Here is a 23135-nt window from a genome sequence, read left to right as displayed (position 1 = left end):
CCACTGGAACGAGGGTATTTCATTTTTGAAACTCCACGCGGGACATCCATACCTCTGGCGTACGTCTGTTCGTTCCATGGCAGAAAGTACCGGAAAGGCATACCCTAAGAACAATGTATTAATAGTGCCGAGCCATGATCAACCCGTTACAGCAATGACATTAAGGAGTAGTAGTCTGATGCGCCGATGTTAAATTAGACGATGCTGAGGGAAGCTACGCATGTCGATGCAGATACTCCGATAACGGTCATCGACGAGAAGCCTTATCGCAATGGTCTGAACTAGATCAAACGTGAATTTTTGCACCGAAAGCCAGGTACGAGAATCATTACCTATTGAATTGCACACAAACTCGTCATTTCATGACGTCTGAAGTAGAGTGTGGGACCTAAGCTACGTCCACGATGGTACCGCATCCTAAACACCAATTTTCAATGTAAACAGTTGCAACTTGTCCTGGTGCAACAGCCTTCTGCGGTTCATCGAAATCTATGCGAATGTGGCCATTGTCACTGAGCTAATTAGCTGGTTGTGAACGACAGAAATCACAGCTGGACTCACGAGTATACAGAGCAGCCTATGTCAGACATCACATGCCGGAATTTTATACCCGCTTTGAGACCGCCGGGGTTCACGAGCTCTTTCGGTGGGCTATCAGCCCATATCCAAGTCCAATCACGAACAGTCAGAGATTGTGCGTATAATGCTGGATGATCCCTGAAAGTCATTGAGAGCAAGAAATTTGAAGAACTTAGCGATACTGACGTTCCAGAAACGACGTATATTATGTTCTTCGGGATATCTTTCTTTACCACAAAGGTCTTCTCTTTGAGACCCTTCACTTTAGCACCCTGACCTATAGTGAAATTCCATGGTCCTGCATGTTCACCCACTTGGAGTCCTGTTTCCAGATCGATGATCGGCCCAGGTTTGGGTGGTATATATTGGGCTGAGTTAGACGGTTCAGCGAATGATACCAGGCACGCAATCTGAGCTCACATATAAAGTCGTGGAATTTGCGTTTCTCCCCCACAAAACATATCCCCATGCTTTCTGCTCTGGCTGCCGTTGGTAAGTTCCACTTTACGGCAAGTTCTCTGACTTCTGTCTTCTTTATGGTTCCTAGAGGGAACAGAGCACGAGAAAGGCTATGTTCAGGGATTGAAGATAAATAATAAGTCTGGTCTTTTGTAACGTCGCAAGGACGAAGAAGCCTTGGTCGTGAAACGCCGTTATGGTTTTTCCAATCTTTGCTTGCGTAGTGGCCTGCACGCATGCCGGACGATGAGTTAAACTAAGCATGAAAGAAAATAGATCAAGTACCAGTTGCAATCCATGGAGTGTTTGAAAGTCCATGATCCTCAGTCAGGCGGTCAAGCAATGCGCCGAATTTCACTTCTCTGGCCCAGCATCAAGAATCAATTTATTAGCTACGTATGAAACAGCTCACTTGTTACACCACACGTCAGGATTAGGCGTGATACCGCTCTCCCAGGACTTCAAAGAGGGCTCGAATACCCGCGTCCAGTATTCACGGGAGAGATCTACCTGTAAGTTGACTTGGAAGTTTCCGATGCTGGGATAATGAATGTAGAACATACCATTTTACAAGGTATATCGAGCACCCCGCACACGCGTCTGACGTCCTCCCAGTCTTTCTCCCACTCACACCCATGATCTGAACCAGACTCGTCGCGCGTATCCCAATTGCGCATGAACACTGCTGATAGGTCATAATCCTGCAGGTGATATATATATATATATATGGACTATTTCAGCATGGCATATGTTGCTCACTTTGTCCGCTAGTAATTTTGCGGTGACGGAAGAATCCACTCCTCCGGACATTGCAACGACGACTGGGTATGACTCAGTGGGATACCACGAGCACAAAGCATTTCACTTACCCTTGTCGCCTTTTCTCGGTATTTGTGTCCGGGGGTCATAATAGGACCGGATATGTAACTTTTGTAGTCGCAAAAAGCGACATTGTCGAAACATCGCGGTCTGACTTCTCGAAAGCGTGACAGCGGAACAGTGCGTGACAAGTGCGTGACCCGAGGTAACTCTGCTAGTCATTGCACATCATGATCCTGGCACGGACACCAGCTTTTCTTCAAGATCAAATTACACGACCATCAATAAAAATCAAAGACGGGAACCGAACACGCATTATTTTTGGCAACTGACCCAATCGCTTTTAAATGGTCCAAGGATCAAAGACAGAAGGTAAACCCATGACACAATCCAATCTCCTTCATCCCTCAACTCACAATCTAAGCAAGGCCCCTCCCAGGCCGAGATCCTCCTTCGAGTAACCTCCGGAATCGCCGCAGAACTAATCAAAGCCCACGATTCCAACCAAACTGTCTCCCTGAACGAACTCCGCGCAAAGATCTCTAAGAAATATGGCTTCAGCGGCGTGCCGAGGCTGGTGGATATCATCAGCGCCATACCGGATGAATATAAAAAGGCGCTTTTGCCTAAACTCCGTGCAAGACCTATAAGAACAGCCAGTGGTGTACGTGTTCGCCTTTACCTCGCAGAAGTCCAGCTGCATCTGACGGTCCCTGATAGATCGCTGTGGTAGCAGTGATGTGCAAGCCGCATCGATGTCCCCACATTGCTATGACGGGGAACATTTGCGTGTACGTTCCACTTTGTTGTCTCTATATGTGTTCCTCATCCCTGCGACAGATACTGCCCAGGTGGGCCAGACTCTGATTTTGACTATAGCACGCAAAGTTACACTGGGTATGAACCGACGAGCATGCGTGCTATCCGCGCGCGCTATGACCCGTACGAGCAGACACGAGGTCGTGTTGAACAGCTAAAAGCCCTTGGTCATAGCGTCGACAAAGTCGAATTCATTATCATGGGCGGTACTTTCATGAGTATGCCAGAGGACTACCGCGCAAAGTTCGTCGCACAACTACATAACGCTCTATCTGGCTTCACGGGCACCGATGTTGATGAAGCAGTACGGTAAATGTTGCCCTATTCTGGCTTTAGCAGTATGATATTTACACATGCCTCGTATAGATATTCGGAACAAAGCAAGTCGAAGGCGATTGGGATAACCATTGAGACGCGACCAGACTACTGTTTGAGGCCTCATCTCTCCCAAATGCTTCGCTACGGCTGCACGCGCCTTGAAATCGGCGTCCAATCAGTATACGAGGACGTTGCCCGAGACACAAATCGCGGACATACCGTGCGTGCCGTGTCCGAGTCATTCCACATGGCCAAAGATGCAGGGTTCAAAGTCGTCGCTCACATGATGCCTGATCTCCCAAATGTGGGACTGGAGCGCGATCTTGAGCAGTTCAAGGAGTATTTTGAGAACCCGGCGTTTAGGAGTGATGGATTGAAGATATATCCTACATTGGTCATTCGAGGGACGGGCTTGTATGAGCTTTGGCGGACGGGCAAGTACAAGAACTACACGCCTAATGTCTTGGTGGATGTCGTTGCCCGGATATTGGCACTCGTACCTCCGTGGACGCGAGTATATCGCGTACAAAGGTTGGTCTCGTGAAGTCGGTGTGAAATAGCAGGATTCTGACAAAGCTACTCATTATAGAGATATTCCGTTACCGCTAGTCACAAGCGGCTGTGAAAATTCGGGCAACCTACGAGAGCTGGCCCTCAACCGCATGAAAGATTTCGGCGCAGAATGCAGGGATGTACGATATCGCGAAGTTGGCGTGCGTATGAAATTCTGAAATATATTGCTCAAATACTGATATTCATACAGATACATGAAATACACCACAAAGTACGACCGGAGTCTGTCGAGCTCCTCAGACGAGATTATGCTGCCAACGGCGGGTGGGAGACCTTCCTTTCGTACGAGGACCCAGAGCAGGACATTCTGATTGGGCTTCTTCGTCTACGGAAGTGTTCCGACGAGGGCACCTTCCGGCCCGAGCTTGTACGCAAAGAAGGCGCAGAGGGAGGGTCGAGTATCGTCCGCGAACTCCATGTGTATGGCACCGCGGTTCCAGTACACGGGCGCGACCCGACAAAGTTCCAACATCAGGGGTTTGGGACGCTGCTCATGGAAGAAGCAGAACGAATAGCACGGGAGGAACATGGGAGTGTGAAGCTCGCCGTCATATCAGGTATGATTTTTTTAATTATAAAGGGAAGCTTGACTCAAGCCTTCCCCACAGGTGTCGGTACTCGAGATTATTACCGCAAGTTGGGGTACGAGCTCGATGGTCCATACATGAGCAAATCATTGCTATAGCACACGAGTGTGTGAGGAATCCTAACTATAGCAGAACGATCCTGATTTCGTGCCGATGTGACGTAAAGGCACGAACATGTCACTAACAAGAACTTAGTATACATCTTCCAGAATCCTTTTTGCTTCGATGGAATCAAGCCACAGGAATCAATGCAGTGTGTTGTCATTTTTGCACTGCTTGGTTATAATTGTGGTGGGTGTGTTTCAGGCGGAGCTCTTTCCAAGTCCTTTTAGAACACGTTGCTTCTCGAGACTCATTAGATTTGAGAGTCTCTGTCCGAAATCTCATTCTGTCCCGTGTGTCCAAGCACTTGTTATTAGATTCACCTCGACCCCGGGCCGCCATAGCTTCAATAAATTTACAGGTAACCGACAAGGTCCAAACCCTCCTTGGATCTCTTGCTCAGTCTCTTGGATGTGTAGGGGAAGAGTAAGAATCCTGGTCAATATCAGATATACTCATGGACCTGATGTCCAGACTTTTGCTTAGACCCGAAATGCTGCCGCTCTTTCACGTGCCAAAACCGACACAGCGTGCACGAGCTCGAAATGCGCACGATGCTTGCAAGGCGGCCAACGTCGCGACCGCAAGTATTGTGCCACAGTAAGTAAACGTTTAAATACTCAGGTGATGGACCAGTCCTGAACCCTGATTCGATTCTGCACAGGAATGGTGCGAATGTGAATGTCCGCGATTCATCAACATACTACTCGCCAACATATTTCAAAGAGATGCTCAACCTCCACCTCACCTAATTCTTGCGAGTCACGTTCGACCTCCGGTAGCTGCGCACAGTGTTCCACCGTTACCCCCGGTGCGAATACGCCTTACTTCCTTGGATGCCACGCAGAGCAAAGCACGTCTAACAACGTAGGTCAAAGCACTAAATCCGTAAACAGAGCTAAATACTTCGACAGTGGCAAGGTGTCTAACGCGGCTGGTACTACACCTACAGATCGCTGACATGATTTCCAGGGCGGTGAAGATGTATTTGCTTCGTCGAATAGTACATATCCACCAAAGCGATCCCTCTCTGTCGGTTCCGCTCAAAACATCGTCTCTGGAACCCTACGCAAACGATATAGTAGATCGGACCCCGAGTTGCATGAGCCAAAAATCGAAGACCCGTGTACAGCGTCCAACCCTGTGCGTTTTATTGTTTCTTTTTAGGTTCTTTATCATTTTGACGCAGAGACGCTATCACGCGACAAAGAACAAGCTCTTTGACCTGAACAACTCCTCTACCCCAAGGTCTAGTACAACAACCCTGAGCAACCTATCATTACAACAACTGCCCGAGCCTGCCACTGCTACGACATCCGGGATGCCCGCGGTCGCTGGTACTGCGGTAGCGGATGGAATGAACTCGCATCCCAACACCACTAGGCAGGTTGGATGGTGGACTAGTTTCGTATTCCGGGTTTGTTGCGTGCCCATTCATTGTCGACAATACATAGATGGTCACCATTAGGGAAGTAAGTTTTCGTCTTCCGTGCTTAATCAACATTTTTCTTGTCTCGTCTACTTTCACTGCTGTCGTCGTGTATATAGTATCTCTGATTGGTTCCCGGTATGTAGTGATCTTACATCGATCCATAAGATTATACTATAGTGGGGAGCTCAGTCGTGATATAGAAGCAGAACAATAATAGAAACGCCGATATATGTCAATATTTGCTCGCCATGTAATGTGAATGAGGTCTTGGGCCTTGGCACAATGGCAGAATCAAATCAATTTGGAACCTGCAGACATGTCAGCAACGCTATTTCAACACTTTTTCTCTCAGTGGGCTTCATTTCTAGCCTCCACCGCTTTCTTGTTTTCCCTTCCTATCCATAGAGGACGTCCGCTGTCCAATCGGTGGCCTTTTAGCTGCCCACACTGGCCAGCTAATAAAACCGACGACGAGTAACCAAGCTGGCCCTACAGTGCACCAAGTCGTGACATTAGCAGATAGGAAAATCACAAGCGACAGCGCTAAGAAAAAGAAAACCATCCTGTATAATGTAAATTTGTTAACGAGAATCATTCGCGCAGCGGTATATAGATGTTGAAGGTGCTCACCCCCAAATAACAAGGGCATACGGTAAGCTGAAGATGATCGCAAGGTTCTCTTTGCCATGTAGTGACTGAGTCATGCGCGTCATGAATGCAGTCTTGATCGGCCAAGTCAGTCATGTAATAAGAGCGCAAAAACTTAGATGTACCACTCGGTTTATACTGTCTTGGTGCCCGCCGCTTTGCGCAAGAAGAGCAGAAACGACCAATGAAGCTACGGACCAGAGCGACGAGATGTATAACGCGATTTGTGCCGAAGGTCGTTGACCAATCGCTGGCACCGCGAGGAAACTGATGTCCACAGCTAGCATGACGGTTGACTGTCCAAGGAATATAATGTAAATGCAGTCTTTACTATTTAGCATCGGCGACTTACATAGATTGCTAATCCACTCCACTCGCTCGTCAACCTATTCATGAACATTTTCCAGCGCGGGCGGTTGACAGATTGGTCAACCCAGACGCTATCGATTTGTCTGACATGGGTGGACGGAGAGCCAAAAAGGACAAAGTTGAAAAACTTGACTATTGGTCTTCTTTCGTCGATAGAGTTGTCGTCGGCATAAACAGTGTGATCTGTACCAAGCCTCGTGCCTATTTCACCGTAAAAATTAGAAAGCCTGGCTCGAGCTAGTAGGAAAAGTCAGCTGCATCTGGATGAAGACGTCCATAAGACCAACATACTGAACATTCGCATTAAGCGAGCTACGGAGGCTAATTGTGACAACGAACAGTGTTAAGAAGCGACAACCGCACCGTATGCCCATATGTATTGGTCGTTTGTGGTTAAATCAGATTCGTCATTTGCGGTCGAATCAGATTCGCCGTTTGTTGTTGAATCAGATTTGTTGACGATGCCTCAACGTGGGATCAACAAACATGCCCAGTACAATGTATGAACAGACATCACCATTCAAATAATCTACAATGTTCAAAGCTCGCTGGAGCTCATCCGTGTCAAAAGGAGCCAAAGATATTTCTGAAAAGATAGTATCTACTCGCTTGTTGTGAACAAATGTTGTCAACACGTCGCCAGAGACGCACCGGTATAAGCATGGAGGATCATTGCCTGCAGTTCACGGTGAAGTTCAGGAGTTATCTTGCAGTCGCTCGGATACAACTCCCGGTGCATCCTGAACCCCATAAGTGGGAAGAATGCGTATGCCCTGAGGACAGAAGATTTAGAGCTGTTCATTTGCGACAAGCAGGTGAAGTTATTACCTTGACCGCACAGCTCACCAATACTCAGTCTCCATGGCATATTCTATACAACGGTGAAGCAGTGTCCCCAGAACAGAAGAAAAAACGCACTGATGTGACCATTCGTAGCACCTTTGACCCCGCCAAACAAATGCTTCGCCTCAAAATGGTCTTCCCAAAACAGAATCCGCCAATCGGGTGCGACAAAATAGTACTTGCATTCCAGTTCCCCGCCATCGTTTGTGGATAAATCAACGGTGAGCTCCATGAGGGTGCCTTCAAGGTGACCTGCGAGTTGCGCTTGCTCGAAGAGCGTTCCCACACAGGAAGCAATTGCATCAGAGTTCGACTGCTCGCGTACGTCGGCATCTGTGAACACCGTGATTTGAATCTCGGTTGTCGACATATCCGTGTCCTTCCATATTAGCTGAAAGAGTAAATAGGTGAACGAACACGTTGGAAACACACTAACAAACTAACCAATTCGCTGGAAAAGTATAGTGTACCGTGAGGATGGATCTGGCACTTCCAAGTAATACCGCCTGCGTTGAACTTGTCCGGACTGCCAGAAGTAAGTTGGCATTCATGTTGCACATTCAGACGGGTACATATATTGACGCACGATATCGAAAAATCCTTCCGGCCTGGTGGGATCTGGAAATCTGTATCCGTCCCCTGCCACTGACTGGGAAGTTCTGGTTGAGACTTGATCAGTTACTAATATTCAAGGCTTACATTTGGGACTTTTTGCTGTAACGTCGAACGTCACTCGGAGTCATTGGCTTCAGAATTGGAGGGGTATCGTCATGCAGCGATGTGCCGATGGGCACAGAGACGTGGTTAGACTCAACTTCTTCGGTAAACAAGTTCCCCGCAGTGTGTCCCGAGTGCCGGCTTGCTGAGTGCCCAGACTCGGAGGGGTGGCAGAGGCTTGGGAGGATAGTTACTGGTGAAGCATCAGAGTGACTGCATTGTTCGCGGCATTCATCTTTATGGCGACCAGTGTTGCTACTCGCGTGTGCAGCACTTGAGCGCAAAAATCTGGACGTCAAAAATCCAAGTATACGCTGCAGAATATGATATGGGTGCCGAATTTGTCTGGGAAGCCTAATGGCCATGGTTCGAAACAAAGTCAGCAGTTTGTGTAGAACACGATATGCATGACGCATGTTCATAGTGCACTGTGAGTGACGCCTATGCAGCAGTAGCTTCGCTTATCTTGCTGAACAGTGATGAGCAACAATTGGGCAAGCTTAAGATCTGGGAAACTGAAGAAGAGCTAAATTTAATTGACAGCTCTGCACAGGAAGACCCTTGACTATAATTCAAGCTATAATTATGAGTGCTTATCTTCATGTAAGTATATGGTACCACCGTTCCAGTAGTACGAGAGCGCGACCCGACGAGGTTCCACCAGAAGTTAAATAGGATAAGTACTGTTCATGTAAGAGGAGGACGAGCACAAGAGTGACGGAGCGTGATCATGAGCTTGCCACCGTAACCAGTGGCAGTGCAGTGGAAGCCGTTAATCAACGAGGTCCTTTTTTAGGAGACGGTGTCGGGACTCGGTATTCGAGATTATTACCGCAAGCTTGGGTACGAGCTCGACGGTTCCTACATGAGCAAATCACTACTATAACATATACAATTGCACTAGTACTATTATTGTACACTACATTACCGTTTTCACGAGCGTCCTTGGTCACCAATGATCAACGTATGAAAATTCGGGAACACAAGTTCCTCCTCCACCGTATTCCGTATCACATCCTGAATAAACCTCTCGACCCTTGTCACATTCTTTAGGACGTGTTTGTCCGCCTGGCCGATCTCACTCTCGATCAATATAGACGGGAGGAGACGTTGGCCAATGGGCAATGGTTTTCCATCACGTTTTCCGCTGTCTTCGTCCATTTCAGGAGGGGTGCTGGTTTGGCTTCGTGGACGTTTACATGCGGGGCCGTAGGGGTCCAAATCGTCGAGTACGCATAGGTGCACTCGACCACGCGAACCTTCGTATGCGACTGCTACCTCTCCTGTGAACACCAGCCCTGTCACTGAGAGCTTGATCGGAAGGGACATGAACGACGGGGAAGGGTAATTGATCAATAAAGATGTCGTGAGCGTGAGCCGAAGATTGGAATGCCAATTAAGATAGAGATGAAGCTGCAGATCTGGATTGTCGGGTGAAGGGGTAGGACTTGGAGTTGGAGTTGGAGCTGGCTCTGACGCCGGCTCCGGGCGTGAAGACGGAGAAGCCGACGACTTATCAGGCGTCGTAGACGCGCGTAGCAATGATTCATACCCCGAGCCATGCTCGAACGAAGGCATCGACATCGACACGCTGCTTGTCGTCGGCCTGAATTCACCCAAGCTAGGCATGCTCACATGCATCGCGCCTCCGCCCCACACGTCTCTTGGCGAACCGACATGCAACGCCGGCGTAGATGCGAACAGATCTACAGATGGACTGCGTCCATAGCGGATATGTGGTGGCAGATGATGATACGCCAGACCTTCCTCTGCGGTTCCCCGGCGTGCGCCTTTTCTCGACACCCACTCGAACCCATCCTCATCGTCCCCTGCGATTTCTGTCACTTTCACATTCTCATGGTCTGGCTCAGAGTTTGAATCGGAATCAGAGTCTTCGAGGAAATCGCGGTATATATCACGAAGGTCGACGAGCTCGACGTCTGGAGGGACGGTACCAAAGTCAAGCGAAGAAATTTCGACGGGACCGATGAAGGATGGTCTTTGAGTTGTCGTTAGTTGGCGATTGAGGATGTCAACGAGGGTAGTCGCTAGTGATGAGTTTAGCTTTTGCCATTCCAGTTCGATGGACATGCCGGTGAATAACAGGGCGTCGGCATACTCCGGAGTTCCCGTAAACCCTCACTTACAGCAATACCAATGACCATGAACAACGGAAGGGGAGAGGCAGAGGTCCTCACAACTGTTAGTGATTGCTCTTGCTTTCCTCATGAAACGCTCACACCAGCCTTAGTTCAGCGATGGCTACTCATACTCCAAAACTAAGCTCGAAGAGAGCTTGCGCCATGTCTTGGCGCTCAAACTCGCCAAGTCCACCAAAGACGCTGCTATCATGAAACGAGAGGACGTCGATCTCATCGTGCGTGTCGCCATCATCATCCTGGGACATAACTCATCTGCTGGATGCTTGTAGGTGAATGAACTGGGTATTCCTAGATCGCAAGCCGAGAAAGTGCTCTCGGAAAGCGGGGGCGAGCTCGAAAAGGCCCTCCGTGCGCTCGTCATGAGCTAATATCTGTCCAATGAAAGCTCGCTACTCTTCCTTAATATCATCACACTTTTCCTCTATGCAACCGACACCTCATCAAGTCAGAACAGGAGATGGAAAAGTGTAAATTCAGTCCCAATTACAGCTAACGGAACATGTCAGCAAAAGTTGATACTCTACTAAAAAAAGTTCAAAGTTCATCATCAGCCACCACAAGCAAGTCCTCGTGCGTAAAAGTAGCAAAAAAACAGCAAAAAAGAGTTAGAAATGCAACCTGAAATGAACGGCCTTTTCAGAACAGCAAAATTGCAACGGGCATTCTGAAGCGGCGCGACCAGAAAAGACTGAAGGCGAATGAGTGAGACGAATCGTAACGTGACTTGGCCGTGAAAAAGAGAGAAAGTTTGATATGATAACCATGAAATAGATTCAGATTTGCCTGTTTGTGAGATCATGGTACAGGCGCGATGCAATATCTGTGATAAAAAGGGCTTGTTTGTGAAGATCTAGGAAAACGGGTATATTCAGGAAGGGATCATCGTAAGACGTCGTATAATAGTTGAAAATATGTTCTTTTGTATATCCTGGTGTGCTGATTACAGCCGCTCTTCGGGTCTGGGTGTCGGTGTACGTGAGGGGAAGGGAGAGCCGTATGGTGCGTTGAGGTATCGCGAGGTGGGTTCCATGTCAGAGAAGTGGTCACTTTCGACTGTGCTCGAGGGCTTTTCTGCAAGGCCCAGAGCACTGGCGATAGCTCGGGGGCTTCCAAACGGCGACGACCTCTTCTGTAATGGGAACTGGCCAATAATGGGATCATCAGGGCCTAGAGGGGCATCCGAAAACGGCTTTGAGCCGCCACCGATTGAGGACGTTATCTTTGTCTCAGGCGACGCGGGCTGGTTGTACATTCCAGTGGCTGCGAGCACCGTAGAAGCTCCGATGATGAAAGAAGGCGTGATGTGGAAGTCGAAGAGCACAACAGAGGCGAGGAAGGACAAAATAATAGATAGTGATGTCGCGAATCCCTTCAAGATGTTGTCCGAGTACTTGATCACGACAGCCGTCACCAAACCACCAAAGACTTGTACCGACACCGTGGCCCATGCCCATCCACCAAAGTTTCGGAAGAGGTAACTCAAGAAACTCATGGAAGGCGGTTGTGCAGGACCGTAGAGGATGGGGAGGAAGGCAGGAAGGAGGGAGAAGAGCGAGAGTTGGACATTGCGCACCCACAGGTCTGCCTTGGAGTTCTTGAGCACCATCTCAAAGTAGACACCTGCAAGACCGGATGTAAAGCAGGCAGCAGTGACCGCGCCAAAGCCTTTCAGCGGACTCATGATATGGATGTGCAGCGGCGCCGCATCATGGGCACTCCCCACACGAATCTCCCGCGTGCCACTATTCGACGCAGTCGTCTGCACCTGGACGATACCGACACCAATTGCCAAGAAAAACAAGGACAACCATTTCGTCGAGGTGAGGGTCTTCCGGAGGAGGACGACCGAGAATGCAGCGGTAGTTAGAATCTTCATCTGATATGCCACCTGAAAGGATGCCACGGGTAGATTGCCGATAGCAACAAACTGCAAGGAGTTTTGCACGACGTAAAGGACAGCTGGTATGGACAGCTTCCAACAATCGGGGCTAAAAATCTCACTGCATACTTGGCGGAAGGGTGCGGACCATGGAAATAACGATTGCAAGAAGCCGCTGATTGATTTCCGAGATGACCAATGAGATTCTCCTACGTCTTGTGCTCTCCAAAGTGCAATGAAGAAAGATATTGACCCTTTGAGGATTTCGCATAGTAGCACCGCCGCTGCAGGGGAATATGACAGGTGCGGAGGTGTCGTTACACGAGAATAGTGCATCACAATGGATAGGGTCGCGTTTTGAACAGCGAGGGTGATGAGGCTGATTCATGGGAAAGTCAGCCATCTGCAGACCGAACACTCGATTGAACTCACGATACGTATTTCAGAGGCATTCCGCAGATGGTCGGATGTTTCTGAGCTGTTTCTGGTAGGGCTGCGTGCAGATGCTGATTGAGAAGCAAGCCGGATGATTTGGGGGAGAGGCCGTTGAACCCTGAGGGAGGAAGCAACGGGGCTAGGCGTGGGCTTGGAGTCGTGGAGCCGAAAATATTGGAAGATGAAGGTACGGAACGGATAGAAGGGTATGCACGATGGTACATTTCATGTGAAGATGAAGGCACTGCGGACCAACGTTTAGTAAAGAATGAAAGGGCGCTACGGATGACTGCACTGACTACTGGTGCGTGTTCCGTTTTTTCAACGAACGCGATTGGCTGGCTAGTTCGGATGTGGTTCAAAGTTGATACTTGAACGTTTAATTCAACGGAGAAGGCTGCTGAAACTAGCTGTCGTGAAAGAGATGAGAAAGGATTGGAAAGGCAAATCGTCCAGGAAAAGCACCTCGTCCGATTCGTCCGTGGTAGTTGAACAGCACCAAGTCTGTGACCACTGTAATTAGACAAAAGTCGCCAAGAAAACAACGGCGCGGTTGTCAACAAAGTCAGTGCTCCTCAGCACTGCAGCGTAGGAAAAACTTTGAGGATGATGGACGCGCACACAAAAAAGGTCTATCCACAAAAATCACAACATTAACCAACCTCGGCTATAAGGTCACTTGATCACGATCAACTTCGGATTATGTTACTCTCGTTCCTATGCAAAAATGACATGATAGATTGACATGATGATTTTACTACTAAAACATGACAACGACTACTGCAGAGCTCTAGAGTTGAGAATATGTATCAACATACCACAGCTAAACCCGTCTGTGAAACAATCATCAGCCCATCATCATCACAGATCTAGTCGCAGGATGGACACCAACGCAACGCCTCAGCCTCGCCTTTATATCTCCATCCACACCCATCTGTCTGTGCGGCTCTTTGATAAAAACCACATCAGACACCCTCGCACATCAAGGGACCCATTCGAGCGGGTTGTGTGTTTTTACCAGGATGATCTTCTTCGGCATACATCGGTGCCCATCACAGCTCAAGCGATAAATATGCGCGACTTACAATTTTTTAATTGCACGACATCCATCTACAAATAATACAAACATTAGTATCATGTAGGCATCTCCAGGTGATCCTGCGTCCTCATCCCTCGACCAATGGGAGGAACAATCAGCAAAGATTGTTTTTGAGACAACGAGTCAATCCTCGACATTTGTCTGGACTATCCATCCTTGAAAGTTGCGTGAAGCAGAGGATAAACAGTAATTTGGACGTCGTGGTTTTTGTTAAGGAACGCCCGATAGACGATGAAAATTTTGAATAGCTCGGCAAATGCCGAGCGGACTTACAAAGCCGCTTGGCTGGCCAAATCTGGCAAGCATTCCGGACATTCGTAGAAAATTGGACTTGTCGTTGACCCGACTGAAGCAACAGCCTAGGCATGGCTGCCGCTGTACAATCTCCTTTCGCTACACTACTCAAACGGTCCAAATTTTCTTCCTTCGACCCACGCATCGCCCAAGTCTACACCACACACGGTGGTGACGCTCACCGCGGCAACTGGGGCTTCAAACGTCCACTCCCAATACGCAGACGTGGTGCCTACATCACAGTGAAGGCTGTCGACTCACTTGAGCAGCAGACAGAATGGAACTCTGCTGAGCCTCAGGCAATGTGGATGAAGAACTGGGATGAACTACAAATAAACCCCACGACAGAAGAATTGCGTCGGGCTTCGAACGCAGAAACTGGTGATTTGGTAGACTCGGAGTACGCCCCAATGCGGACGGACCCAATAAGTTGGCGCTCATCTGCTGTCCCTAATATCCATGCCATGTCCAACTTGGAATTCAAGAAGTATGTTGCGCATATCCGTCGCAGACGCGGAGACTTCTTTAAATACCAGGAGATGAAGGCGGAAGCATTAAAGATGGAGAGAGAGAAGAAGCAGCAGCAGGCTTTGAAGGAGGCGAAGGCGGACGTGTCCAAGGAATCGTCTACGTCCAAGGCATCGCCTAAAGAGAAAAGAGCCCCTCCCGAAAAACTTCGAACAGATTATACCCTTGATGACTTCGCTATATGGGAGTCTGAAGGGGTACGAGAGCGTCCTCGATCACGTTCACTCGAAAGCGTACCGCATCGCTCCGCAGGTCTTCATTACCCCCATTTCTCAGCACTTCAAACATATCTCTCTACAAAGGAACACAAAGGACGACTAGTGGAAGACATGAAGGGCGAGAAAGGAAAACCGATCTATTTCGTGGCATCATACGCTGGTATGGGCACCATCGTGCTGCAGAAGAACAAGGGAGTGGCCAAAGTGATGACGTGGGGCGACCCGAGCGCAACTGGAGTGACGAAACTGAGGCCCGAGTCCGTATCGTTGGAGAAGGCTCCGGAGGTGGTGTACAAGAGGCAGGGATTGAAAGCGGCCAAGCTCTCGATGAAAGCGTTTGAAAATGATGCGCAGAGTCATTCCCAGAGCAACACTCATAGACCCGGATCACTGGAGTACATCACAGCTGAACCCTTGAAGTCTTTCGCCAATCACACCCCACACCTTAGGCGCCCGAGGTACGATAATGTCGTGCGCAGGTCAACGCAAGCACAATCACAAAGTTCCTCCGGTGGAACGACCTTGGATTATTTGAAGGGGATACTTGGGCGGGATCAAGGTACGAACGGAGTTCCAGAGGAGGGAAAGTCATAATTATATTTAGTATAGAATACACTTGAATTGTGGCTTGACAGTGGACACGATGTGACACAAAACGCGTGATGTGCGCGTGACATTCCGTGACCCATTAACCGCGACGAGCGTGTCTTGTTTAACTTTCCCACGGCACTACTCCTCCAGCTTAGGTGCTCGCCGTCACCAACGATGCCACGCGAATCCACAGACCGCAGAAAATCAAGCATAGGCAGTCGCAGAGGTCCCCCAAAGAAACATATTCCCTTCCGCGCCGATGATCTGGGCCTCGGAAAGAAAACCGGGATCGCAGTCCAATACGTCGGCCGCGACTCTGATGAATTCGAGCCTTTCGACGAAGTCATCAAACAAGCTGACGATCGCACACCACCACGCGTGAAATCACGCAAGAAGAAGGCTACAGTCGTCACCCCCGTCCCAGAATTCGATGAATACGATGAGAATGGAGAAATGTCTATGGAGTTGGCCGAAAGTGAGTGACTTTGCTTGTGCACGATCTGACGTGTTTCGTCTCATCATTTCATCCAGGCAACCAGGGCAGTCCGCTGGCTTACTTTACGAATGCGCCTCCCATAATAGCGCCTAATAGTGCGCGTAAATCGGGCTCGTCGAGATCTGTCCCGCGAACGTCTGAGATCGACTTTGACGAGGTGCCTTCGCCCCGTATGCGCGCCGCACCATCTAGGCGTGCGTCTACTGTAAATGGTGCGGGTCCTTCGGCACTCCACAAGTCGTTCTCTGTGTATAGCGACATCCATGAATATGACGCTGCTCCTGACCCCGAATTCGAGCCAGCGTATCAAGACTTTGGCTATGAACCCCCACCGAATGACAGCCCGCCACGATCAGGAACAAGTTCTAATGACGTGAATGAGGACGAAGTGGACGACGAGAATGATGCTGCGGAAGTTGAGAAGGAGATGGCATCACATGCGAAGATGAAACTTGGCAAGGGCAAGGGCAAGCGGCGTGCAGATGTGGAGGTGGAGCAACAGGAGGAAAACGGGATCGATGAGGATATTGCACAGGGACTTGAAGAGGTTGAGAATGCACCAGACGAGGAGGAAGATGAAGACCCGCCCCCTAAGAAGCCACGCAAAGAAGATCCGAAAGAGCAAAAACTTAAGAAACCTAAAGCAGCACGCGCACCCAAGCGAATCATCAAACCATTCGAAGAGAGTAGGTCCTCTGTCTCACACCATAACATAAACACGAAATTCACCCGCCTCAGATTCTCCGCCACCCGATGGCGTACGTCGCAGTCGACGACATCGGTACAAACCGCTTGAATACTGGCGCTCAGAAAAAGTCGTCTATGGGCGAAACGATTCTGGCCTAATTCTCGTTCCTCAGATTAAAGAAATCATCCGCATCCCGCAAGAGCCTCCTAAACCACTCGGAAAAGCAGGCAAGAAGCGCAAGCGCACAGGCAGTGAACGCGCGAAGAGCATTCTTGAGCCGGTTGACCCCGAGGAGGGCTGGGACGACGACACGCAGGAATCTGGTGTTGTGATCGATTATGCCACCGAGGAGCCAGTGTTAAGACGTGCGTGTAGCCTCTCCATCAAGCTTCTCGATGTATTTTGTTGACTGGTGCTGTTCCAGGCATTGTCTTCACAGCAAAGAAGGTCGATCCCAAACCTGCGGCTGGCGGGGGGTGGTTCTTTCAAAAGGTCTTCGGGGAGGGCGACTTTATTGCAGCAGGCGTGCTTCGTATACCCCCGCAGGGCCGCAAACCAAGCAAAGGGACGAAAGACAATACTTATGTTCGCATTCATCACCACACCCGCATACTTCTTATTTACCCCATTTTACGCAGGTTTTCTATGTTATTGAAGGCGCAGTAGCCGCTGTGATTCACGAATCACAGTACATCGTAGCTACAGGGGGCATGTTCATCGTGCCGCGTGGTTAGTTCCATTTTTCCTGCTCCGTCCGCTACTCTCATGATTAATCTAAATCATATCCGCAATGCAGGCAACACGTACTACATCGAGAACATCTCCGATCGAGACGCAAAAGTTTTCTTCACGCAAGCACGTCAGGTATCATTAGATGAAGACCAACAGCTAGATCACATATCGCACTCTGCGCCGCCGTCATCGCATCCCCAGCGGTTGAGTGCGGGTGCTACTTCACTGGGTAAGAGGGGGACGTCGATGAAGATGTGAGCTGTCTGGCATGACAATTGTGAATTTAATAGTGCATTCTTTGTATCGCATGCATCGCAATTTCTTTTTTCATATCGTTATCGGCTCAGTGTAACTTATCGTAATTAAGTGCCGTTTCTGTCGACGAAATGGATGGGACGCTTAGCGAGCACTTGTATCCGTCAGCACTTGGTCCAATACTCATACCCTTGTACTCCATCCCAATTATGTCAGGTCAATCAAACTCGGTAGAGGCCTCTAGCATGATAAGATGAGCTGCAACTTGAAAGTAGTCTTCAATTCAAGTCGCCGCTCGTCTTATCAATAGTAAATGGGACCAAGACAGTTGCTTTGACGGTCGAAGGTGGCCGGTGACCACCAAACAAGACGACCTTCAGATGATCGATTAATTCAACATGGTACAATAGTGATCACACGAGAGGGAAGCGTTTTGCAAGACAAGCAACCGGTCAGGCTTTGGGGAATCTGAATGAGGGGGCGACGAAAACAGGGAGAACAATGAGACTCTAACCTCAGACAGCAGTTATCAGGCATAGCAATTTGACATTCCTTCATTTGGTCTTCGTGAACGTGCAAAGTCCAGTCAGTGGGTGTCGTTCGAGGTTCAAAGTCGTGTTCCGAAAAAGCCGGTGGAGATCTTGCTCCCAGATTGGAGGGATTTTGATGGCATCGATCAAGGCCTCTGTCTCCTCGTAATTAGATTCGAGGTAGACGCGCAGGACCGGTTTCCACTGAGCCGTGGCAATACTGCCGTCTCTGCATTTTGTATTGTGAGTTTCTCGGAGGGGAAAATGAAGGGGAAGCAACATACTCGACTTCCTTGAAGAAGAGCGCTGGTTCTTGCACAGGGCCGAAGGGTTTCGGGGTAAAAAAGCCTGGTAGTTGCACCATCCAGTGAGGCGAGAAAAGGAGAAGATAATTCTCGTCACAAACCGACTGCGAGGTCCTGAACGCGCCCAGTCTTGTTTTCGGCTGACAGGTAGCCATCAGTACCGGCCACAGGTGGCTACGCAGGCTGTCAGTGAGCTGCCGAGATAAAGGTAAATGAAGGCTATACATACAGAGAAAATCATGTTTTCCGAGTCTTCCGAGTTTTCCAGGGTCAGGGTAGTTTTTTGGCCTGGCTGTATAATGGATCGTGTTCGTGCTGAGGACGACAGAGTAGATGAGAGTCTCCCACCTTCAGCTTGAAGTCAGTGTAAACTTCAATGCAGTTCCCATGCACGACGTCTGCTTCAGCAAATGCAAGGCTATATATCGAATGAGCGGCGTTCGTGAGCACGATGTTGGCCATTGCTCAGACATGACTTACTCGTTCGTGTAGGTCACTTTGAGCTCGCCCGAGCCTGGAACGACGGGTCATAGTTAAAGCGCCAATTGGGCAGAAAAGGTGTAAAAAATCCCACCCGTCTTCGGGAAAGTGAAGACTCTAAAAACGTTTGAAGGTTTGAATTCGTTGAGAGGGCGAAAGTGGGGGTACTTACTTCCATACCACAGGGTATATTGTGTCGTAAAGGCCCTCCATATTGGCATCGAAAACGAGGAGAATTGTCGTCTCCTTGCCGAGATCGTTGCTACAAGACGGTCGTGTAAAAATGATGAGGACAGTGCGATAGCGCAAAGACACTCACGACTGAAATGTCAAGTTTCTGACGATGGTACCAGGTGACGACATCGCTTGTATTGCAAAATGATTCTAAAACAAAATGGGCAGTCGAGAGTGAGTATGTATCGAAGAGCGTCGAGTTCTGCAGTTAGAGGCGTCCGCAGTAAGGAGGTCTTTTATATGCCTCGGGTGGCAAGCTGTATGTATGCCTTGATCAGGTGACAGGCTGTATGTGCCGGCATTCTTGGTTTGCGACATGGCAAGCTGTAAAGCTGTAGCTTATCGATGTTCTGGTCTGCCCTAGGCAGACCTTTATAGACGAAGGAAGATGGTCGTTCCTTATCTTCTGATCTCTGGAACATTCTTAGCGTCACATATGACCGCTGCGCACGCATGATAAGAAATCTCGCCCAGCTAGCAACGGCAGACTTCGCCATAGTTTGTATTTGGCCAAGGGAAAAACATCTTTCGAACAAAGGGCAAGGTGCGCAAGCAACCTCTGGGTCGTGCTTGTCTCCCTTAGTCTAGTCTCCCCTGGTCAGAAAAGCAAAAAGCCCTCAAACCATGGAATGAAGACAGTCAGACCTGATAAAAGGAAGACAAGAGGAGCCGTTATTTCTGTATCAGGCCTTGGGTCATGGTGAGCACGCTCTGAGCTGTCAAAAGGAGTGGCGATGTATCGGAGGTACATACAAAGACGCGCGAAAGTTAGATTGTCGAGCACGTCGAGGAGGGCGCATATGATTGGAGCATACGGACCAATATGGAGTTCTATATATTTGAGGCCATCAGGAAAATCTGGAGTTTGAAACATGCTCTGCAGCCTGACTGCAGAGCAAACCTTTGCAAATGCATGTTCGAGGAACCTGAGAACCCTGACTAATAAGCACAAAATAAGTACGCGCCCTCTTACATAAGCTTCAACTTGAGTTCTCAACCTTATGTTCGACTCTTCATGTTTTTCGATAGATCGGCGCTCAGACTCTATGGCACATGCAGAGTACTTTTGAAATGCTTTGGGGTCTTCGACCGCAGGTCTCCCATCTCGCGCACCAAGAAATCAGCATCAATGTTTCGTGTCTCGGAGGGACCGCCCACTGCGCCACGTTACCATGACCAACTATCATAATGACAATCGCTGGCACGGCCCCTCAAAGACCTAAGTTGTGTTCGACAGATGCCTCTTGGACTTTTTTGGATCACGGTAGAACTACGCCCAAACACCACAGGGACTTGCAATATTTCATTTTCGAAACCCGATGTAGTACTGCTACGTTTACCTCCGGCGCGCGTCGCCATCAGGATTCGATTTGACAAGGTTCCATCACAGTTAACAGACTTGGTCATGGTTGCGTCTAGTGACAGCTATCCGTGGAAGTTTTGTGCCAAAACAAAATCCTTACGTCTGTGTCCATACTTTGATGATCGCACAAGTTGTTGCCTGTCCCGCCTTGCTTAGGTTGGTTGCGGCGGTGAAGATGGAGTATATGTAACTAACTAGCTTAACCTAGGATCGCCAGCGAAGCCTAATCATGTTCACTGATAGGGGCAGAGCTAAGTTTTGCTCTATATGGTGCTGAGCTCACTCATTATCAACGTTGACACCGGCCTGATGATGTGTTCCCACTGCCAATGACGTCGTACACGTATGGTATCACGTTCCGTCAATTCGGACAACAACTCGTGGTGTACCGAGTACATACAGTGTTTCTCACCCCACTGATTATTCCCTCCAGCATTTGGCAGTCCTGAGGATGTACTGCGCTGCTGAGAGTATGATTCGTACACAGCTTCCTACCATTCATATTGAGACACTGTCCTCATATCACAGTTATATGGGCACACCACTTGGGTGTTGACCCGTCATTAAGCCTGAGTGAACTTGTAATGTCCAGTGGTTGTCTCCCGTGAAAGTGTCCAGGTCGTTTTCTCAGCAAGCGTGGCGAGATGTTTCTCCCAGATCATGGGTGCCTCGATGGCTTTGGAAATGAACGTGTTCTCTTTATAATCTGAGGTGATGTAGGCGCGCAGAATAGGAGTGAATTCTGCCGTGACGTTGCTACCGTCTCTGTATTTCGTACTGTGAGTGTCCTGAAGGAGAAATAATGGGAAGGTAGCACACCCAACGTCCTCGAAAAAGAGCACCGGAGCAGGCAAAAATTCTTTCGAGTTCATAAAACCTGATAGTTGGACAATTCAATGAAGGACTGTTGTGAAAAGAAGAAAATGGTGGTCACAAACCGAATGCAATATTCTGAACGACCTCAGTCTTGTTCCAGGCCTGCATGACGCCATCCGTTCCCTCATGAGGGGCCTAAACAAGTTGTTCGCGAGCTGTCGAGATAATGGTCGCCTAAAGCAGCACTTACAGAGAACGTGATGGCATCATTCTCCTTGATCATGTTGGTTCTTTCGCCGTTCTGTTTGGTGGCTTGCGTTCGTGCTAGGAATCGCAAAGTACTAGGTGAGAGTCTCTCACCTTTATCTTCACGTAGGTTTCAGCATCAGCGATTTTCCCCTTTGAGACCTGTACACTGGAGAAAACAAATCTGTACGTTGAGCGAGTGGCGATTGTGAGCACGATTCTGGTCATTGGCCAGATATAACTTACTGGTTCGTGTAGGTTACTTTCATTACGTGCACGCCTGCGATGAGGGTTGTAGTTAATTGGGCAGGAAATATGTGGGGAAACCCACCCGTCTTTGGGAAATCGCCGACTCTGAATACGTTGATAGGTTTGAATTAGATTTCTTCGCGGGGAAAAAAAGGGTTATTACTTCCAGACTACGGGGTAAAATCTCTTGTAGATGCCCTCCAATTTTTCACTGTCGAAAGTGAGCAGAAGCATAGACTCCTTGCCTAGATCTTTGCTACGAGACAGCCGGGTAAACAACGGGCAGCGCGATAACGCAAAGATACTCACGCCTGAAAGCTCATTTGTCTGGTGAAGGTTTGTGCCATTGTTTGGATTGTAAATTGATTGTAAAACACCAAAGTGCAGTTGGGATTGGGCGTGGATCAGAAACCTCGCGCAATGTTGGTCTTTTATAGTACACCCTACTATGTGCCTTGGGTTGTTGTTCCTGAACGTTTGGTTTGTGACATAGGCGCTTCGTCGAGTTTCTGATCCCATAAATGTCATTAGCAGAGATCTGATGAGGTTAGGACATGTCCAGAAGATCAATAGTTGCGTTTTGAACCACGTTTAGTAGGATCTGAACGGATGCAGCCTCGCTGAAAACAACTCAGATTTGATGTCTCTCAGAAACGTCGTATTCAGTGAAGCCAGTAAGCTCTCCGGACACAAAGGAAGGTGCATAAGCAACCCCCGGGATTATGCTTGGCTGGGTCGACGCCCATTTTCGGAATGGGGCGTTTGATTGTCCTCAACAAAATGTCGTGGAAATGTTGCGAAGGTTGTGCATGTGGGCATTAACTGGAGTTTGTAGGAGACAAAGCTGGCGTGGAACGTTGGCGAGATGACGAGAACGGGCACATGATAAGATTGCGCCTAGGAAAGGTTTCCTGTAGAACGGGTCAGTAGTATACTATCATTCCCACCGCCGGGTGTACTTATCGGTGGCAATAAGGAGTCCGAGAGTCGATTCCTCCAGCACCACCTCCCGAGCTTACAACGCTCCCTGACGAGCCTCCACCATGAGTTCCAAATCGGGATGACGAGATCGAACAAATAAAAAGCCTTTGAATCTACCACATTTACAAATGATCATCCTCAGAACAAGGCAACCTGGGAGATGTCCGAGTCCATCCTGGCAAGATCTGGCTCGTTACTTCCATTGGCAGACTTCGCTCGGCATCCCCCATGAGTTCGATTGGGACACACAGCTATTCCAATTTCGATTCCGTCATCCGTTCTGCGATGC

At 48.8% G+C, this 23135-nt stretch overlaps 11 protein-coding genes across 11 annotated transcripts; 5 read left to right on the top strand and 6 right to left on the bottom strand.

Annotated features, from left to right (window-relative positions):
- Positions 1–388: 388 nt before the first annotated feature.
- DEU56DRAFT_731551 (tRNA-specific 2-thiouridylase) lies at positions 389–1848 on the bottom strand (the record flags this gene model as incomplete). Its single annotated transcript, XM_041348221.1, has 8 exons — positions 389–512; positions 562–717; positions 766–949; positions 1000–1266; positions 1324–1400; positions 1451–1548; positions 1602–1739; positions 1798–1848. The coding sequence occupies 8 exons, from the start codon at positions 1846–1848 to the stop codon at positions 389–391; spliced, it is 1095 nt and encodes a 364-aa protein (XP_041211293.1).
- A 268-nt stretch (positions 1849–2116) lies between these two features.
- DEU56DRAFT_166997 (histone acetyltransferase ELP3) lies at positions 2117–4395 on the top strand. The gene is made up of 8 exons (XM_041344864.1): positions 2117–2229; positions 2286–2521; positions 2578–2648; positions 2698–2985; positions 3043–3525; positions 3584–3707; positions 3758–4124; positions 4176–4395. The coding sequence occupies exons 1-8, from the start codon at positions 2205–2207 to the stop codon at positions 4250–4252; spliced, it is 1671 nt and encodes a 556-aa protein (XP_041211292.1). The 5' UTR covers positions 2117–2204; the 3' UTR covers positions 4253–4395.
- Positions 4396–5112: 717 nt separating this feature from the next.
- On the top strand, positions 5113–5836 carry DEU56DRAFT_166966 (uncharacterized protein). Its single transcript, XM_041344863.1, has one exon. It carries the CDS (start codon positions 5218–5220, stop codon positions 5722–5724), a length of 507 nt encoding a protein of 168 aa, XP_041211291.1. The 5' UTR covers positions 5113–5217; the 3' UTR covers positions 5725–5836.
- A 12-nt stretch (positions 5837–5848) lies between these two features.
- Positions 5849–9006, bottom strand: DEU56DRAFT_978700 (uncharacterized protein). The gene is made up of 13 exons (XM_041359713.1): positions 8248–9006; positions 8135–8197; positions 7993–8074; positions 7624–7939; positions 7552–7576; positions 7357–7445; positions 7223–7306; positions 7069–7170; positions 6997–7017; positions 6689–6942; positions 6462–6632; positions 6319–6410; positions 5849–6251 (listed from the first exon to the last, which is right to left on the bottom strand). The coding sequence occupies exons 1-13, from the start codon at positions 8685–8687 to the stop codon at positions 6053–6055; spliced, it is 1938 nt and encodes a 645-aa protein (XP_041211290.1). The 5' UTR covers positions 8688–9006; the 3' UTR covers positions 5849–6052.
- Positions 9007–9064: 58 nt separating this feature from the next.
- On the bottom strand, positions 9065–10382 carry DEU56DRAFT_786844 (uncharacterized protein). The gene has a single exon (XM_041352388.1). It carries the CDS (start codon positions 10354–10356, stop codon positions 9199–9201), a length of 1158 nt encoding a protein of 385 aa, XP_041211289.1. The 5' UTR covers positions 10357–10382; the 3' UTR covers positions 9065–9198.
- Positions 10383–10428: 46 nt separating this feature from the next.
- DEU56DRAFT_731721 (uncharacterized protein) lies at positions 10429–10795 on the top strand (the record flags this gene model as incomplete). Its single annotated transcript, XM_041348228.1, has 3 exons — positions 10429–10467; positions 10517–10642; positions 10697–10795. 3 exons carry the CDS (start codon positions 10429–10431, stop codon positions 10793–10795), a joined length of 264 nt encoding a protein of 87 aa, XP_041211288.1.
- A 572-nt stretch (positions 10796–11367) lies between these two features.
- DEU56DRAFT_909888 (nucleotide-sugar transporter-domain-containing protein) lies at positions 11368–12965 on the bottom strand (the record flags this gene model as incomplete). Its single annotated transcript, XM_041357130.1, has 2 exons — positions 11368–12685; positions 12739–12965. 2 exons carry the CDS (start codon positions 12963–12965, stop codon positions 11368–11370), a joined length of 1545 nt encoding a protein of 514 aa, XP_041211287.1.
- Positions 12966–14167: 1202 nt separating this feature from the next.
- On the top strand, positions 14168–15541 carry DEU56DRAFT_786835 (mitochondrial ribosomal protein subunit-domain-containing protein). The gene has a single exon (XM_041352387.1). The coding sequence runs from the start codon at positions 14206–14208 to the stop codon at positions 15472–15474; it is 1269 nt and encodes a 422-aa protein (XP_041211286.1). The 5' UTR covers positions 14168–14205; the 3' UTR covers positions 15475–15541.
- A 59-nt stretch (positions 15542–15600) lies between these two features.
- Positions 15601–17859, top strand: DEU56DRAFT_853237 (Mif2/CENP-C like-domain-containing protein). Its single transcript, XM_041355217.1, has 6 exons — positions 15601–15946; positions 16003–16653; positions 16706–17020; positions 17080–17240; positions 17294–17384; positions 17452–17859. Exons 1-6 carry the CDS (start codon positions 15646–15648, stop codon positions 17643–17645), a joined length of 1713 nt encoding a protein of 570 aa, XP_041211285.1. The 5' UTR covers positions 15601–15645; the 3' UTR covers positions 17646–17859.
- Positions 17860–18023: 164 nt separating this feature from the next.
- DEU56DRAFT_786832 (uncharacterized protein) lies at positions 18024–19573 on the bottom strand. Its single transcript, XM_041352386.1, has 10 exons — positions 19277–19573; positions 19130–19219; positions 19052–19074; positions 18958–18991; positions 18826–18895; positions 18707–18769; positions 18579–18651; positions 18457–18520; positions 18157–18401; positions 18024–18099 (listed from the first exon to the last, which is right to left on the bottom strand). Exons 1-9 carry the CDS (start codon positions 19318–19320, stop codon positions 18197–18199), a joined length of 666 nt encoding a protein of 221 aa, XP_041211284.1. The 5' UTR covers positions 19321–19573; the 3' UTR covers positions 18024–18099; positions 18157–18196.
- Positions 19574–21060: 1487 nt separating this feature from the next.
- DEU56DRAFT_166686 (uncharacterized protein) lies at positions 21061–22487 on the bottom strand. The gene is made up of 9 exons (XM_041344862.1): positions 22175–22487; positions 22029–22121; positions 21948–21970; positions 21863–21896; positions 21731–21800; positions 21621–21671; positions 21493–21565; positions 21374–21431; positions 21061–21319 (listed from the first exon to the last, which is right to left on the bottom strand). Exons 1-9 carry the CDS (start codon positions 22210–22212, stop codon positions 21118–21120), a joined length of 642 nt encoding a protein of 213 aa, XP_041211283.1. The 5' UTR covers positions 22213–22487; the 3' UTR covers positions 21061–21117.
- Between the last annotated feature and the right edge of the window lie 648 nt (positions 22488–23135).

This window comes from Suillus clintonianus (genome assembly GCF_016758775.1).
Source record: "Suillus clintonianus strain FC179 chromosome Unknown DEU56scaffold_16, whole genome shotgun sequence".
Lineage (NCBI taxonomy): Eukaryota > Fungi > Basidiomycota > Agaricomycetes > Boletales > Suillaceae > Suillus > Suillus clintonianus.
Note: the sequence above shows the minus strand (reverse complement) of the source record. Positions and strands in the feature narration are given on the sequence as shown.

Coding starts and splice junctions, on each gene's coding strand:
- DEU56DRAFT_166997 (XM_041344864.1), top strand. CDS start 2,205: ATGGTCCAAGGATCAAAGACAGAAG. Junction 2,522..2,577: donor CTATAAGAACAGCCAGTGGT/GTACGTGTTCGC, acceptor GGTCCCTGATAG/ATCGCTGTGGTAGCAGTGAT. Junction 3,708..3,757: donor TACGATATCGCGAAGTTGGC/GTGCGTATGAAA, acceptor ATATTCATACAG/ATACATGAAATACACCACAA.
- DEU56DRAFT_166966 (XM_041344863.1), top strand. CDS start 5,218: ATGATTTCCAGGGCGGTGAAGATGTATTTGCTTCGTCGAATAGTACAT.
- DEU56DRAFT_978700 (XM_041359713.1), bottom strand. CDS start 8,687: ATGAACATGCGTCATGCATATCGTGTTCTACACAAACTGCTGACTTTG. Junction 7,577..7,623: donor TGCTACGAATGGTCACATCA/GTGCGTTTTTTC, acceptor ACCGTTGTATAG/AATATGCCATGGAGACTGAG. Junction 7,018..7,068: donor CCAATACATATGGGCATACG/GTGCGGTTGTCG, acceptor TAGCCTCCGTAG/CTCGCTTAATGCGAATGTTC.
- DEU56DRAFT_786844 (XM_041352388.1), bottom strand. CDS start 10,356: ATGTCCATCGAACTGGAATGGCAAAAGCTAAACTCATCACTAGCGACT.
- DEU56DRAFT_786835 (XM_041352387.1), top strand. CDS start 14,206: ATGGCTGCCGCTGTACAATCTCCTTTCGCTACACTACTCAAACGGTCC.
- DEU56DRAFT_853237 (XM_041355217.1), top strand. CDS start 15,646: ATGCCACGCGAATCCACAGACCGCAGAAAATCAAGCATAGGCAGTCGC. Junction 16,654..16,705: donor CATCAAACCATTCGAAGAGA/GTAGGTCCTCTG, acceptor CACCCGCCTCAG/ATTCTCCGCCACCCGATGGC. Junction 17,241..17,293: donor GGACGAAAGACAATACTTAT/GTTCGCATTCAT, acceptor CATTTTACGCAG/GTTTTCTATGTTATTGAAGG.
- DEU56DRAFT_786832 (XM_041352386.1), bottom strand. CDS start 19,320: ATGTCGTCACCTGGTACCATCGTCAGAAACTTGACATTTCAGTC. Junction 19,220..19,276: donor AGAAACTTGACATTTCAGTC/GTGAGTGTCTTT, acceptor ACCGTCTTGTAG/CAACGATCTCGGCAAGGAGA. Junction 18,402..18,456: donor CTCTTCTTCAAGGAAGTCGA/GTATGTTGCTTC, acceptor TACAAAATGCAG/AGACGGCAGTATTGCCACGG.
- DEU56DRAFT_166686 (XM_041344862.1), bottom strand. CDS start 22,212: ATGGCACAAACCTTCACCAGACAAATGAGCTTTCAGGC. Junction 21,801..21,862: donor AAAGTAACCTACACGAACCA/GTAAGTTATATC, acceptor CTCAACGTACAG/ATTTGTTTTCTCCAGTGTAC. Junction 21,432..21,492: donor CGTTCAGAATATTGCATTCG/GTTTGTGACCAC, acceptor TCCAACTATCAG/GTTTTATGAACTCGAAAGAA.